The sequence below is a fragment of the Mytilus edulis genome, chromosome 7 (genome assembly GCF_963676685.1).
Source record: "Mytilus edulis chromosome 7, xbMytEdul2.2, whole genome shotgun sequence".
NCBI classification, from domain to species: Eukaryota; Metazoa; Mollusca; class Bivalvia; order Mytilida; family Mytilidae; genus Mytilus; species Mytilus edulis.
The window spans coordinates 29,977,045-29,995,422 of NC_092350.1; the positions used below are offsets into that span (position 1 = coordinate 29,977,045).

Consider the following 18,378-nt stretch of genomic DNA (forward strand, 5'->3'; position numbering starts at 1 on the left):
AGTATAGACCCTACCACTGTGTACTTAACATCAATAATATATGTATGAAGAGATTCTGGACATTCATAAAGCACAAACGAAGTGATGGAAATGAAGTCTCACCACTGAAAAAGGATGGCCTTCTACATTCAGATCCTTTGGATAAAGCAAATATACTAAACCAACAGTTCCAGTCTGCTTTTACTGAAAAAACAAGCTTCTCAAATCAGGAATTCCAAGACAGATGCGGCTCTTTAAACAAAATATATCCATCTATGCCAGAAATTAAAATCACAGAAAATGGAATATTGAAAATACTAAAAAATCTCAATCCACACAAGGCAGCTGGCCCAGACCAAATTACATCTAAAGTCCTAAACGAATTAGCCACCGAAATAGCACCAATACTTACCATCATCTTTCAACAGTCATATGAGTCTGGAGAATTACCAATAGACTGGAAATCAGCCAACGTCTGCCCTATCTTTAAAAAAGGCCAAAAATACAAAGCAGAAAACTACCGCCCAGTATCTTTAACTTGTATAGCCTGCAAAATCATGGAACACATAATTACCAGCAACATCATGGCTCACTCGGATAAACATAATATCCTACATCCTATGCAGCATGGCTTCCGCAAAAAATTATCATGCGAAACTCAACTCATCGAGTTCATAGATGATATCACACAAAACCTGGACGAAGGAAAGCAAACTGATTGTTTAATCATGGACTTCTCCAAGGCTTTTGACAAAGTTAGCCATTCACTACTGATCCATAAACTAAGGCAATACGGGATTGATGGAAAAACCAACAGATGGATCCAGAGCTTCCTAAGTGGTCGACAACAGTCGGTAGTGGTTGAAGGTGTAAGCTCTGGCTTCATTGATGTAGAATCAGGTGTACCACAGGGTTCAGTCCTTGGACCAGCACTCTTTCTCTACTACATTAATGATATGCCAGAGGGGGTTCGATCCAGAACACGGTTGTTTGCTGACGACACAATCATTTATCTTACAATAACATCAGATGCAGATACCACAACACTGCAGAAGGATCTGAACAAATTATCAGACTGGGAACAACGATGCTCATGAAGTTCAACGCAGACAAATGCAATGTCATGACCATCAGCAAGAAAAGAAAGCCAATCACAAATGATTATATCCTTCATGGCCATGTACTGGAAAGAGTATCAGACGCAAAATATCTTGGAGTTACAATCAGCTCAGATTTAAATTGGAGTACCCATGTACATAACATCTGCCAAAAAGCAAATAAAACTATTGGGTTCTTAAAAAGAAATCTTAACATCAGTAACAAACAACTAAAAGAAAATGCATACAAGTCATTAGTCAGACCAACACTAGAATATGCAAGCGCAGTCTTGGACCCCCATCAACAAAACAACAAGAAAAAAATTGAGATGGTACAACGCAGAGGGGCTAGGTATGTTACCAACAAATACCGTAACACATCATCAGTAGACGCCATGATAAAAAACTCGAGTGGCAACAATTAGAAGAGAGAAGAACAACAACAAGGATGTGCATGATGTACAAAATTACTAACTGCCTAGTTAATATAGATGCAACATCTAGGCTCATTCCAACAAGCCGAGCATCAAGAACAACTAGGACTGGATGTTTCCAGGTTCCTCTTTGCAGAACGGATATAAGGAAAATGTCATTCTATCCAAAATCTATACGGGAATGGAATGCCTTACCACTTTCAACTACCACCGCTCCGAGTCTTGAATGCTTCAAGGCTCGGCTAACAAAATAGACCTAAACACTTGTTTTTAATGAGCACCTGTATATAGGATTTTAACTTTCACAAAATGTAAATATATTAAATTTTCTTTGGACTTTCATGCGCAACACACAGTGGCAGAATAATCAGACAGTTGATTGCGGCCGCTTAACTGGAAGAAGAAGAAGAAGAAGAAGAATAACGACATTGATTGGTCCCGGAAAAAAACCTCCTTCGCACCGTCTAACATTTTTTAACTAGAAATTTGACTTCCGGTGTAATATTTAGCACGTTAGGAAAGACAGAAAAAAAATGTATTTTCACATTCTGTTTAGCTTTTTTTGAAGGAACAACGCCACACATCGATAAGGTAAATTTATACATTGAAAAAATGGAATTCATTCTATAAAAATATGGTCCAGTGAGTAAGCTAGGTAAAATACAGGCATTTCTAAAATTTGTAAAGTTAAGAAAAAGGAATATATATGATCATATTACATATATGCCCTAATTATATGGGAATAGTAGTATTAGTACATACTAAACTTGAATAGTTCTTTATGAATGAGTTATACAGGTTTGACTGGAAGTCAATCGGTTTAATTGACATCATTGATCAATCAGTTCTAACTGTAACGTAATAACATACAGTGGCAGATCCAGAAATTTCATAAGGTGGGTGTGGCGGGGATTCACTGACCAGCTAAGTGGGGCCTGCTCCAGGCATGCTTCAGCAATTTATGTCGGTTGAAATCTCATTAGAGCTTATGTTGTCTCTGTTTGTACACTTTGCTGACTCTAAATAAAACTTATTTATTCCATAAATGATCAACTAAATTTTTCCCACAAAAAAAGGGGGGGCGGGGCTGGGCCCCTTGGAAAATCCTCTAAATCCGCCTCTAACATAAGCATTAAGAAATAGACAATGTATATATGGTCAAGTTTATGAATTAGTAAGTTGCCTATACTTACCAATATAGTATGTCTTATGGAATTGCAATATGGTCTATCTGTATTTAAAATACAAAATGAGCATGGTGTCAGAGTACAATGTACATGGAGTATTTAAGTCACATTGGTTTTTTTTTTCTTTATTGATATTTTTAGTATGAAAAAGACATTTTTTTATTTTTTTTTGGTATTATATTTAACCGGTTACAAGTAACCATTTCTATATTTATATTTTCATCAGAATATGTTATAACTGAAATGTTACTTCTCTTCATATTCTCCTTCATGTCTAATTTGCCTATTATGGATAATTCAACTCTTGGATGTTATTTTTGCTTCCTTTTGTTATTACTCAAATGAAATATTTTTTTGGAGCAGTCGGTGATGTAAACAGTATGCAAGTGGAAGAATTTGATTCACGCGATAATAGACAGGATGAAACATATCAAGTTCAACTACCAAGCCAGACAGACACTTTTGAAGAAACCAACAAAAATCAGCTTTCAAACAGGAATGAAGAATCACATCTTATTCAAATAAAAGCTTCCAAAGATGAGGTAGGTATATAGTAAAAAGTCATTACATGTCAGACTTGGGGTAATTGTAATTGTAATCATTATTCAGCTGTAATTGATTACAATTTTTCAAGTAATCAGTGTAATCATTAATCAGCCAAAAATCTGATTACATGTAATTTAATTTAATCAATTACTTTTCAAAATACCCTGTAATCATGATTACTATTTGATTACTTCTGATTACAATGAAAAAAATCTAAAATTGTGTTTTGGTCATTAAATGAACCTCTTTGTTATTCATATTTGATAAATTTTTAACATACTAAAATGGTTTGGTTCCTTTACGCATGTCTATTTCAGTAAAAAATAAACTGTTACAGTATTGAAAAGTCATCATTAGCCTAAGCAGAGACATATAATACAATTATATACCTTTTATCTTGGTAAAAGATATTGTACATACATGTATATTCATCATTTTATAATGATCTTCACATTAATATTTGATAATAACTGTTAAATATTCAAGTAATACTTTTCTTTAACCCTGAATTATAATCTTTTGTCAGTCAGAGATATAACTCTATAGGGTTATTACAGAAAATAACTTACATGTGTTATTTCAGATACTTTTCTTTAAATTTTCTAAATCTGTAATAACATATGTTTGTTATTTGTAAAATTAGTTAATCTATATAGTGGCCTCTAGGGAACTCTTGAGACTTTGCGCAGAAACTAAATGCATAGTCTTGATAATTAATTTTTAAATTGACTAAATACATTTTTGATTAACCATGGTTAATCAATGAGACAAGGCTATTAAAGAATTAACTTAGGTGTGATAACAAGGCTTAGTTATTAAAGGAATGTAACTTATTATATAAGACACTTGGGAATTACTGAGAAACTTGCGCAGAACCTCATTACATGCTCTGGTCATTATTTCTTACAATAAACCAAAATACATTGTAATTAAGCATGATTTATGTCTGAGCAAATGCTTTGAAATGATATAGAGAAGCTGTGATAACACCCTTTAGTTATTACAGGCATATTTTTTCTGTAATAACATATAGGTGTACTATTCAAAATTGGAATACTATGAACTGTAACACCTTTCAATAGTTAAGTATACATAAAGGACAATAGTAATATCAATAGAAATTGTATACATTTTAACTAAACTTATGATGTATATTGTCCCTTTGAAACATGTAACATAGGTATGTTATCGCAGTTCTTTGATTTTTTAGTCCACAATAACAAATGTATGTTATTTTCCTGTAATAACCCTATAGAGTTATATCCCTGACTGTTTGTTAATTTTTTTGTGATTTTTATCAACTTTGAATTGACAGGTTGGAGACTAATTAAGGTTTGTTTTTATTGCAATTACAAATTGAGTATAGCTGTAGGGAAATATATGATAAAAGATAAATCAGACATGAACATTTATCTGATTAGCACAAACTAAATTAAAAGATGGACAAATATGTTGTTTAATTTTTTTTTGTATTTGGACTGGACATGTAAAATGCAATGATTTTTAGTACTTACATATTGTTTACAATTCGATTAAACACTTCTATTCAAATTTAACATAGTTTTAACTGGTAACTTTATTTCATCCATACTTAAACTTCCATAAACTGCAAAATGGAATACATATAAATTATGATACAACTCTATTCCTAAAACCTAAAGAAGAAATCCGAACAGCATTAAATATAATCGAAATTTTTGGAACTTTTTCTGGATTACAACTTAACAAAAATAAAACAGAAGGAATTTGGATTGGTAAACTAAAGCATTGTAGAGATAAGGTAGATGAAATCAATTTCACGGACAAACCTGTTAAAGTGCTAGGTATATATTTCGGCATTAATAAAAAAGATTGTGAAAAATTAAATTGGGATACTAGATTTGAAAAGAGTCGAAATCTGATTACATCGTGGAAAAAAAGAAACTTAACCATTTTAGGTAAAATTCTTATAGTTAAAACTCTCATTATACCACAATTTACTTTTTTAGAAAATGTTACAGTTTTAAGTAACTCAAAAATAGTTGATATAGAAAGAGAAATCTTTAGTTTCATATGGAATAGTAAAAAAGACAAAGTTAAAAGACATACTTTGGTAACAGATTACAACCAGGGAGGGCTTAAAATGACCGACATAAAAAGCTACTTCTCCTCTCTTAAAATAAGATGGGTCTCTAGATTGCTACAGGCAAAACAAGAAAATTGGACATTAATACCAAAGCTATTTTAAAATAAATTAGGAGAAAATTTCCTCATTTTTAGAATGAATTTAAACAAACAAACTTTAAAAAAACTAGATTACATAACTAAGGACATTCCAGAATTTTATTTAGAAATAATAAAAAGTTGGATTCTATTTCATGAAACGAACAACACAGAATTGAAAAACTTTGTCGAAATAAGAAAGCAAGTTATATGGGGTAATAAATTTATAAAATTTCAAAACAAGCCGCTTATTATGCTTAACTGGATACACAGTGATTTTATTTATATTAACAATATTATTGACGATGATGGAAAAATTTCCCAAGATAAAATATTTAAAAAACTGCGAAACACTAAAATTGGATAGCAGAAATTTCAAAAGTCAAAAACTCAATTCCAACCTCATGGCTAAAAGCTTTAGCTACGGAAGAATCCATCAAATAAAAAGTAAATTTTAACAGATTATTTATCAATGTAAACAAAGAAAACATTGAAATTGAAATTTAAGCAACAAAAACGTGTATCAATTGCTCGTTCAAAAAAAAAATTCTCCAAACATTGGCATAAATAAATGGAAAAATGAATTAGAAATAAATTATAATTTTACCAAATACATGTTTAAGTTTATACACCAACATTTAAAACTGAATAAACTTAAAATGTTTAGATGGAAATTAATAAGTTGCATTTTACCAAATAGAGAAAATCTCTACAAATGAAAATCGACACTAGTCCATTTTGTTAACTTTTTAACTTAAAGACACGTATCAACATTTTTTTATCGAATGTAAATTTCTAAAAGAATTTTGGGAAATCATTAATAAAATCTTATCTCAAATGAATTTTAATAAAAACATTAACTTAAAAGATATTGTAATAGGCTACAAAATAACAGATAATGAGTATATCGGATTCAATATAATTCTGACACTGACTGATAGGATTTGCTATCTACAAATCATACTATGTATCCAATCAAAGAAATAAATCTACTAATGTATTCAATCTCTTTAAATCTGAATTTGACGAATATGTAAGATCCTACAATCTACAAGAATATACTACAGTTCAAGTGCTTCACACTTTAATTTCTCCAAAAATAAAACACTCTTTTCTCTGTTACATGTATCATGTGTATTTGTAGTAGTGAATTGAAAATAGTAGCATTTTTTTATATTGAGGGTGGGCAGGGACCTCTATATTTTCATTGAAGTGGGGTTACAATATATAAGGGCTTTCTGATCAATTTCCTTCAGTTCAAATGTTGTCTACTTTGTCATGAGTTTGCAAAATTCATCTGTTTCACAAAAGGTTTAAATTTATTTTATGAATAAAAGAGTGTCAGGAATATGAGATAGACACACAGAATATACCTTTATAATAGCCTCTGAGCATATATCTTTTTCATAATTGAAATAAGTTTAATGGTCTAAACAAGATTACTTAATAGCTGACTATGCCATGTTGTCTTTGCTCATTGTTGAAGGCTGTACGGTGACCTATAGCTGTTAATTTCTGTGTATTTGGTCTCTTGTGGAGAGTTGTCTCAAAAGCAATCATACCACATCTTCTTTTTATACATGTTATAGTAAACCTATTCCTGTTTAAAGAATATCACTGTAACTTAAACATTTAAACAAAATCATAAGCTGTAAATGTAACATGCTTTAATTTTCATTATTTTAATTTTAAAGATAGACAGAAGAATCACTGCTTTTATTGAACAGAAAAGACAAGAAGTAGATGAGTACAATAGGAAAGAGTTCTGTTCTGTTTTCACAGATGAGGGTATGTAGTATTTCCTGTAGCTTTTAGCTACTCTTTTTACAGGAAAAGTTATACTGAAATGTTCATACTTTTACTCGTACGATTTTTCGTGAAAAGAGCTGCAGGTCAGTGTCTTGTATGGGGAATAAATCATCCTATTGACATATGCTTATCTATATTATATTTAGATCTTGATGACAGTTGTGCCAGAGTCAATGCTGTGTTTTTATCTAGACCTGGTGGAAAGAGCCACATCAAAGGTGAGAAATATTTATGCCCCATTTATGGGTATATGTTTTTCGGTCTATGCATCCTTTCCTTCCTCTCTGACTGTGTGGCCTGCCTCAAGTTTAATTTTTGGTCAAGGTAGTTTTTGATTAAGTTAGAAGTCCAATCAACTTGTAACTTAGTACACATGTTCCCTTTGATATAATCTTTCTAATTTTAATGCAAAATTAGAGTGTTGATCCCAATTTCAAGGTCAACTGATCATAGAAAATCATAGTTCAAGTGGGGCATCCGTGTACTATGGACACATTCTTGTTTTTGTATGTTTATCCGTCACAGGTTTTCAATGTAAAAAGGTTGCATCATATTTTTTGAAAATCAGTGTCGTCATTTCTTGATAACACAAAGTTTAATAGCCTCTATAAGTTTAGATTAATTTCCCTTTGTATTGTCAAATGTGTAAAATGTTAGACATGAAATCAGGGTTGATACCTAATATAACGTATTCATTGATTCAGAATAAAAGTGAGACAAAAGATACCAATTGGATATTCAAACTCATAAATAAAAAACAAACTGATAATGCCATGGCAAACAATGAAAAACTATCATCAGACACAAATCTGTATACATGTCACTAAATAGAAAACTATCATCAGACACATTTCTGTATACATGTCACTAAATAGAAAACTATCATCAGAAACATTTCTGTATACATGTCACTAAATAGAAAACTATCATCAGACACATTTCTGTATACATGTCACTAAATAGAAAACTATCATCAGACACATTTCTGTATACATTTCACTAAATAGAAAACTATCATCAGACACATTTCTGTATACACGTCACTAAATAGAAAACTATCATCAGACACATTTCTGTATACACGTCACTAAATAGAAAACTATCATCAGAAACATTTCTGTATACATGTCACTAAATAGAAAACTATCATCAGACACATTTCTGTATACATGTCACTAAATAGAAAACTATCATCAGACACAAATCTGTATACATGTCACTAAATAGAAAACTATCATCAGACACATTTCTGTATACATGTCACTAAATAGAAAACTATCATCAGACACATTTCTGTATACATGACACTAAATATAAATAAAGAGCTGCTGAACCAACGCCTCTTAAGTTTTGTGCTAGTAGAGTTTCCTTAAGTGGATACCAGATGGTATGCAGGGTTGTCAGATAAAAAAATCAAATACCTCTACATTGACAACAACACTTAAGTAAACTGCATCTTTTATTGTCGACATGTTTCGCCGATTAGATCGGCTTCATGAGGACAAAGTATACAAAATTAGAACCCCTGAAGTAATCGGCGAAATATGTCGACAATAAAAGAGGCAGTTTACTTAAGTGTTGTTGTCAATGTAGCGGTATGTCACTAAATAGAAAACTAAAGACTGAGCAACACACACCCTATCAAAATACATGGTGATCTCAGGTGCACCTGAAGGGTAAATAGATACTGCTACAAATGTGGCATATACACATGTGATAAAGGTATTAAATATGTACTGAAATACATGTATACTATTAACTCCTGCTCCAACAAAATCATCATATATAATAATATCTGATCAATCTTCCAAGCTAATCAATGTCATATTTTGAATAATAGATCAATGATATTATTGAGATATTTCTATTGAAGTTTCAAAAGTGGTAAATCTCCATGGTCCTCAGACACTAATCACCAGTCCACTGAAAATTAAGGAAGAAAAACCAGATGATGTTCTCCCAGGAGTTGACGAGAGGCTTCGTAACATAGAGGAACATCTTAAGATCAAATCAGGTACATGTATAAATATATTATTTATTGTTGGGTTCTTTCATTTTCAGTAGGGCCTAAATTAAAATATTGTTTGTTTGCCCTTTTCCGACCCTATATTTTGAAACAGGGTAGGTAGGTAGGTAAAATATTTTATTTTTTTCCCAAAAAAAATACTTGACTCGGTATATTTTTTGTCATGGGTAGGCAGGTAGGTATAATATTTTATTTAATAGATACAAAATCTGCATAATGTCATTTTTGTCTGTTTTGCTTTTGCAAATGAGTTTTCTGGGACTATAAGTTTTGAAAAAAAAATATCGCGTAGAATGTGAAGCTAATTCATATGCACTACTATTTTGTTTTCAAATATCAAAATATAGAGCCGTGTCGCATATTTTCAACGTTTATATGCCTGGAACTTTTGAAGAGTTTGAACTTGCACTTATATTCTGTACTACGTACATTGTACTGTCACGGAATAGAAGATCCTTCATAATATAAGTCCCAAATGGAAACAATATTCTGGAATATTATTTCCACTGGAATAAATATTACAGAAAATTTTCCTAACCTGCTAACGGAATAAATGATATAGACTATTGTTCCAACAGGAACAGATAATATGGCATTGTTTATAACAAAGTTTCCATTGGAACTTCTGTTAGGTGGAAAAAATATACGTTGACAGTAAGCTTACCTAAAGGGTAAGATATGTCCGGGCAGACATACATTACTAGTAGAAAAAGTCCCTAGAGTGTTTAAAATTTCGTGTGTGCCTTTGTTTCCAATAAAAATGCTACAAGACTTAAAACTCAATTGTCACGTATTTTACATCGCATTTATAAATAATCTGTATGGAAAAATTGGCAATTTTACTGCCAAATATTCTCCACTTTACAGGCTTTTGTCACCTTTGGTCCATGTCGGATAAAAATAATATAGCGGCATCGTTAACATAATCATCCTGATTGCTGATCACAAAAGGTCATCCCTACATAGAATACAACGTCCGTTTACAAAATAGTTTGTACACACGTTGATAATTTTGTATCAAACGAACTTTTTTTAAATGAACCCTGCTATTCAGATATAAAGGTACAGAGTAACGTACGTCATTTCATTGTTTCAGAAAGCGTTCAGCATCGATTTCAAACAAATGCTTTGAAACTTCAACTGTTCAAATGCAAGTGTTCATGTCAAATGCTCACGTGATACCAAATGGACTGGACCTTATACGTTAAAAAGATAAAACCCGAGGATTCCGATAAAAAAGTTTTGAGTGGGAAATACAAATATAAGATTTTTAGTAGGAACGAAAAAATAAAATAAAATATAATCTTGCTGGTAAAAACAAATAAAAGATTTTCAGGCGGAACAAATTTATAGGGTCGGTCGGTAAAGGGCAAACAAACAATATTTTAATTTAAGCCTAGACCAAATTACTGTATGGAACTATAATGACAAAATATAGATTGATCAATTAAAATTAAAAACTGTTAAAATAATTTGCTGTCAAGTTTTTGAATTCAATATAATTCTATAGTTTTCATTTATATTAACTTAATTTGTACTGATATATTTGCTTGAAACAGCAACGTATTTCTTTAATAAAGGCTAATAAGGGTATTTATCGCCCTTTACTTCGCTTATATCACCTTGCTCAGTTTCTCCCTAATTCACTGCTTTGAGATGAGAGCAGGCATTATTAGTGACATCACAATGTGAGAGGATACGTTATCAAGCTTGCTTTCGTCAAGCGTAAAACTGTCTTAGGGAGGGGGAAATACCAGTTCTAGAACAATAAATAGATAGTCTGGTTTTCTTCGTATAGATAACGTAAAATATCAGCTGCTTGACACTATGTGAACTCAACAAAAGGTTCACATTGTAGCTCACAGCTGATCTTTCACAATATCAATGTGTAGAAAACTTAATAATCTATACTTATTTTATGTTTTTATTTTTACAGGTCCAAAGATAAATAAAACTAATGTATATAGTAGGCTGAAACAACTGGAGAATAGAATTTTATACCTGGAAGGAATCTCCCCAGAATATTTTGACCGCAGTGTAAGTTTTATATGATAGATGGAAGAAAAATTGAATTGTCAAGCATTCTTGGTACTCATTGCTTTCCCAAAGTTTGCATTTAAGCCTATGTGAAATTCAAACTATCTTCAGTTCATCATCTCCCATGACATCAACAAAAATGGGATCCAACGAATAGTAATGAATTAAGAGTATTTTTTTTAGTGTATTTAATTCAATATTGATGAAACATAGATTCATTTTGGAGCTGTAAGAGACGAAATAAAAAGTTCAATGTAGGATAAAAAACTTAATTCATACAGTTTTTACCAGACCCTGACCCCCCCCCCCCCCCCCCCCCCCCCCCTTTCTTAACTTGATTTGGAAAAATTTGATTGACTAATAAGGATATTTATAAAATCGATGTCAATTAAACAAAACCTGCAGCAATTTTTACCCCCCACCCACAAACTATTTGAATACAGTTTTTTATCCTTCATTGATTTTTTTATGTCGTCCCTTAATAGCTTGCTATTGACATGAAAAACGATTTTATTTTCAAACACTATCCTCAGAATGCAAATTGTACAAACTGGATGTATTTTTAATATATATCTAGGATTATTCATCTTTTTATATATTGATATAGGAAAGATGTGGTGTGAGTGCCAATGAGACAACTCTCCATCCAAATAACCATTTATAAAAGTAAACAATTATAGGTCAATGTACGGCCTTCAACATGGAGCCTTGGCTCTCACCGAACAAAAAGGTAAAAAGGGCCCCAAAATTACTAGTGTAAAACCATTCAAATGTCTAATCTATATAAAACACGAGAAACGAGAAACACATATAAATTAATAAACAAATGACAACTACTGTACATCAGATTCCTGACTTAGGACAGGTGCAAACATTTGCAGCGGGATTAAACGTTTTAATGGTACCAAACCTTCTCCCTTTTTCTGAAACAATAGCATAACATCACAACATAAAAAAACACAAATAAAATATCAATTGGAAGGCTTAACTCAATCAAAAAACGTAAATTAACACACTATGTACGAATAAATTTGATCTGCGATACCTGAATGCAAATATACAGTTAATAAAATATTAGGGACAAACATTCAAGGCCAAAAAGCAAACAAACAAGTCCAAACAAAGCCATGGCAAGACACCACAGCAAAATATTTAACCCTTCGAAAATAATCACTTTTGAAAAAAAAAACCGGTTTTAATGATATCTACAGGTAAATGAAAAATAACTTTGTTGTTTTAGGTATACTACTTATGTGTATAAAATTCTTCTAATAATTAGGAATACCAAGAAAGTTCTGTCATATAAATTCATAATTAAGCACTAGATACAAATTGGGGTAAATATCGACAATAAAACTATACAATTAGAGCTAGCTAAAACTTCCCGGTACAGATTTAAGGAGTCAACTTATTTATTGTCAACTTAGTTAAACTCTAATTTGATAAGTAATAAATCAGTGGCGGATCCAGGGGGAGGGTTCCGGGGGTGCGCACCCCCCTTTATTTTTGCCCATCAATGCATTTGTATCGGGACATATGTTTTGCACCCCCCCTGCACCCCCCCTTTGCCCTGGGTTAGCACCCCCTTTTTCGAAAATTCCTGCATCCGCCCCTGTAAATTAACTTTACAATTATACTGCATACATCAGTACATAAATATATATGTAGGACTCTAAAGTGCGATGGGGACGCTAAAGTATGATGGTCACGCTAAAGTGCGATAGTCTAGGCTAAAGTGCGATGCTTCCATACGCTAAAGTGCGATGGTTCGCGAAAGGTTAGACGTCCGAAACGTAGTTGGATAATGACGTTAACAGTCGTACATACAAATCTAAAATGAACATGCCGGAAGATAGATTAGGAATATTTGATTAACAACTTTTACACCCAAAAAAATCATGATTTACTGGTAATTGAATTAAACTTAACCGTTCTTTGTCGGATGAAGCACATTATTTATTTTTTATCGTGCTGGAAGAAGGACTTGTATCTTACAGTTGACCATTTTACTATATTAGGTGTAATACCACCATTGATTTTCCCCTATTAGTCTTTGTTAAATTTGCACTTTTCAAAAAATTGTGCAGAATTTATCTTTGTTTCAAATAAAGAAATACTTGGCATGAGTAAAGTTTTATCCTGTCCAGTTCTATAGAAAAAGTTTCACATAACATTTCATTGCATATAAGAAAATAACCATCATTGTAAGTTAACCAATCAAATTTCTCCCCTTATTCTATCTATGTACAAGGTTTAGTCACCATGTAACCTCAAGATTACAAAATTTTCTATAGAAATCACAAATAAAAAATAATGGTGTTTTGAAATACCCAAGACATATGTTTATGACACAGAAATAGTTTTACTGCAATAAAATGTAGGATTAATTACCTACAATGGTCAAATTCAAGGGAATATTTTTTTAGACCTACTTTCGTATGCAACCGGATGTGACGTACCATGATTTGGTGGTATTACACCTAAAGAAGACCTTTTTGTTCAATAAACTGAATGTGACTTTTTCCCTTTGTAATACTGGTTATTTCAAGCATTTCTGTCAAGTTTTGTCATAATCAGTTCAATAGTTTGAGAAAAATCTAGTATATTGAAAGACGACATCTACAGCGATTCAAGCAAATTTTTTTCAACAAATCCAAACCAAGCCGCATCAAGATAGAATAGACTGTGGACCAATAAATGATCAAATATCTATCTTATCTGCCTACAAACAGTTGAAAATGATACACAAGATGATTTTAGGAACATAAAATACCACTAATAAACCTCTTTGTCTTCTTTATAAGGTCTCTTTGGGTCAATTTATACCTCTCATTTCCTCAAAATTTCAACTTTTCAGGCCAATAAATAAAAATATTGGGGTAACTTTCAATCATTTATGGTGGAAATGTTATAAGAAATGAGTGATGGAAGCATTTTAGCAGAATAAACAATCCATATAAAAGTTTACTGTCTCCATGAAGGTTTCAATAAGTCCTTACGTAAAAATTAAATTTACGCCGCGTTCCAAAGAAGGACATAAAAGGCTTCTCTTTTAGTGAATAACTTGTCGTTACAACATTAAAAATAATTTCATCTACTTATAACTATATATTTATTTAAGTATTACCTAGGAAAATGTTATATCATAGCAAAATATAAGAAATAAGGAGAAAAAGCCCACCCCCCTCCAAAAAAATAAATATATGCACTTAGTATGGCTTGTTCTGTCAACTGAATATTCATGGTACAGTCCTATTTCAAGACAATTTTCTCATAAAATGTGTTTTGGAGACTCAATCCACTCAGAATATTTCATTTTTTGTATTATTTCACTTAAATAGCAAGAAATTTTAACACATGAGATTACTCACAAGGCCATAGGTGCATGTACAGCTTCCCATATTAGGTGTAATACCACCATTGATTTTCCCCTATTAGTCTTTGTTAAATTTGCACTTTTCAAAAAATTGTGCAGAATTTATCTTTGTTTCAAATAAAGAAATACTTGGCATGAGTAAAGTTTTATCCTGTCCAGTTCTATAGAAAAAGTTTCACATAACATTTCATTGCATATAAGAAAATAACCATCATCGTAAGTTAACCAATCAAATTTCTCCCCTTATTCTATCTATGTACAAGGTTTAGTCACCATGTAACCTCAAGATTACAAAATTTTCTATAGAAATCACAAATAAAAAATAATGGTGTTTTGAAATACCCAAGACATATGTTTATGACACAGAAATAGTTTTACTGCAATTTATGTGGCAGTTTACTTTGAGATCCCCGTTAAAATGCTGTCGACTTTAATGAAAGTAATGTCAGTAAAATAGAGATACATGTGTGCATGCGTGAATTATAAATTATCTGCTCTTAAACATTAGTATGTTCTGTACTTTGTAGGAAAATAAAACATGTATTTGCACTCACTACTAAAAAGGAAAAAGCTTGGCGAACATTTCCTTTCTCTCGCATTCAAATTAAATTTTATACTAATAAATGTTGCATATTCCGACAATGAACAAATTTTGTATTTGTTATTTACAATGAAGACTGTATGGGAGGTTGTAACATGAGTGTGAACGGCAATCTACACTAATTATCCAAATATGCAATAAGCTCCGAATTGTTAAAAAATCATTTTACATGAAATAAAATATTTTGCGACACATAAATTACCCTTTTAGAAATTATAACGTGGTAGGTCTTCTAAATTTAGAAACAATTATTTACCCTTTTGGTCCATAATTTCAACAGATGTCCTAAGAAATAAATTTGAATAACACTTTATTTATATATTTTCAGGTTCCTCCACAAAAACAAAGAAAGGTAGATAGATTTGTAAAACAGGAAACCAGTGTTGATCAGGTAAGTCTAGAAACTATCTGTGCTCTTTAAATAAATACTTATTTTAGCTTTTCTATCCCCGTTGAAAGCAGTCAGATATAATTATCTTCACCTCTATTTGTTAAAGAATTTATTTGTCTGTCACATGATTGCTGTACAAATAAAGGTACCAGTTGACCAAGTTCTATTAAATCATACATATATCATGGATATTTTAATCATAGACAGGTTTGCAGTTTTCAATTATGAAATCTATTTTCCAATAGTTGTTTATTCAAAATTTAATGTAAAGAAAAATTATCCTATTTATAAAATCAGCAAATTGGGGAAAAACTATGTGAAAACAAAAAAGTGGGAACAGATACTAAAAAAAAATATTTTGTAAAAAAAAAACACTTTAAAATAGTAAAATTTTATCTTTTAAGTGACCATTTACTAATATGAGGCAGGCATAACCTGTGAATGGGGACAAAGTCTATGATTATTTTTAAATCAACAATGATCAACAATGTTCAAGAGAGGAACGGAAATACCGTAACGTTTCCGATTTTGGTTCTGTTGTTAGGGATTTTAGTTGTGATGTTATTTAAGTTAAACAAAGAAACGCTGTCATCAGGTAACGTTTTTTTAATAACAAACATTTTTTTTTAAATGAATTAGTATTAGTTCCTTTCTTAGACTGATAAATATACATTTTATTCAAAGTCTCATGTGAACAAGACCGGAAACGGAAGTAGGTTTCTGCGCAGAACCGGAAATTCAAAAATGCGACCAATAAAAAATTCAGGAAATTTTCTCGATTTTTTTTTTTTATTGAATTTTCTACTGTAATTGGGGACTCCGTCCTCATATAAATCAGTATTGATGAAGAGAAATTTGTGCTCTTATTACATTGTTATATTTTCTTTCAGGAATTAAGTTTAGATGATATTGATGCCAAGATGTCAAACTTGCGAGAGAAATTAAAACGAAAGTTTGTCAGTGGTAGCCAAACTTGAGTCAACAGAACATTGTGTATTTAATCATGAAAGATGTGCATTCTATATACATCATTAATGGAAGCGATCATAACAAAAAGGACTTTGTGACACCAGATATGCCAGAGCCAGGGGAAATTCAGCAGTTGTTTACCAGACTGAACTATTCTTCACATATATATCATTCCTTGATGCATGAATTGATAAAATTTGAATAAATTGTTACTGTTTAATAGAAATAAAAGTTGTATTTATCTTTAATGACTTTACAATCTAAAACATCAAAGACAAATAAGGTATAACTTCATCTTGCATTTGACAAGGTTCTCTTACAAACATTTAGTTTTTTATTGTACAAGTTTATACTGTATATTTTCCATCATGTACAGTCCTACTTTTAGAAATAGGAAGATGTGTATGATTGCAAATGAGACAGCTTTCTATCCAAGTCAAAATGTTTTAAAAAAAGTAAACCATTATAGATCAAAGTATAGCCTTTAACACAGGGCTTGACTTACACCAAACAGAAAGCTATCAAGGGCCCCAAAATAGCTAGTGTAAAACTATTCAAACAGTTAACTAATGGTAAAATCTATCCAAAAAAGAAGAGAAATCATATCCAATGGATCCTTTTGCGAGGGTTTGGTAAAGAAATCAAGTCATATTGGTTACATAATTGGCAACAGTTGTCATTTCATTGAATAAATGTCAATTTCCACAATTTTGATAATAAATAAAACATGCACGATATTTGACGATAAAATAGCAACATTGAGACACACAAATCTTCTACATATCCAAACAAACAAAGACACTTGATCGATCTACATTCAATTAACATTTGTCCAACACTTTACACAGATTCATCCTGCTTAAACCATGTAAACTATTGAAGAAGAAAAATTGTTCTTTAACCATCATTGTTTTAACTGATACACTGTGATAATGACCATTAAATCACAACTGGAAATTATAGCTACAAAGTTTGTAAGTAGTTTGCCCATTGCAAGATTTTCTTTAATGTCTTATTACATTTAATTGAGGAGAAAAAAAATGTCTTAAGAAGTACAAGATTCCTTTGCCATAGTCAATGTTCCAAGAAGTTGTTGTAGTACTCCTAGAAATGGTGAAAGTCCCACAACTACACTATTAATATGAACACATCAAAATTACAGTAGTATATAGTCAACTACACATGATGGACTTATCCTACCAAATATGAGAGCCACCTTCAGATTTTTCTCAAAGGAGTTCAGTTCACTATGCTATTGTCACAAAACTCCAGAAAATGGTCAAGGTCTAATATCTCCCATACAAATAGTCAGATCAAAATGATAGAATCATATGCTCACGTACACATAATTTAAGTTAAATGCCTAAGTTGTAAGAAAGACTCCAACAAATGGTGAACGTCCTACAACTCCCCTTAATATATTAGAATAAAAATCATGGTTAAATACATGTGGCAAAAAATATGCACAAATTTAGACAATATACGTATAGTGTCTTGAAATATGAAATTTATTTGTATGAGGCTTAGAACACAGCATTTCCCCTGTTTCGTGCCGAATACAAAAAAATTCATAATTCAAGACACTATACGTATATTGTTTTTATACTGAAATCGATAAAAAAAAATAATAAAAAAAATAAAAATATGTAACATATATTGTTCAAAAAAAGTGTTTGGAATTTCCCTCTTGGGGTACCATTTTGGGGTATTTCCCTATGATCGTA

At 31.5% G+C, this 18,378-nt stretch overlaps 1 protein-coding gene across 1 annotated transcript; it reads left to right on the forward strand.

The window, feature by feature from the left end:
• Nucleotides 1-1,983: 1,983 nt before the first annotated feature.
• Nucleotides 1,984-16,902, forward strand: LOC139481203 (MAP3K12-binding inhibitory protein 1-like). Its single transcript, XM_071264363.1, has 8 exons — nt 1,984-2,101; nt 3,061-3,239; nt 7,140-7,233; nt 7,401-7,472; nt 9,128-9,268; nt 11,217-11,317; nt 15,623-15,685; nt 16,576-16,902. The coding sequence occupies exons 2-8, from the start codon at nt 3,078-3,080 to the stop codon at nt 16,660-16,662; spliced, it is 720 nt and encodes a 239-aa protein (XP_071120464.1). The 5' UTR covers nt 1,984-2,101; nt 3,061-3,077; the 3' UTR covers nt 16,663-16,902.
• Nucleotides 16,903-18,378: the final 1,476 nt, after the last annotated feature.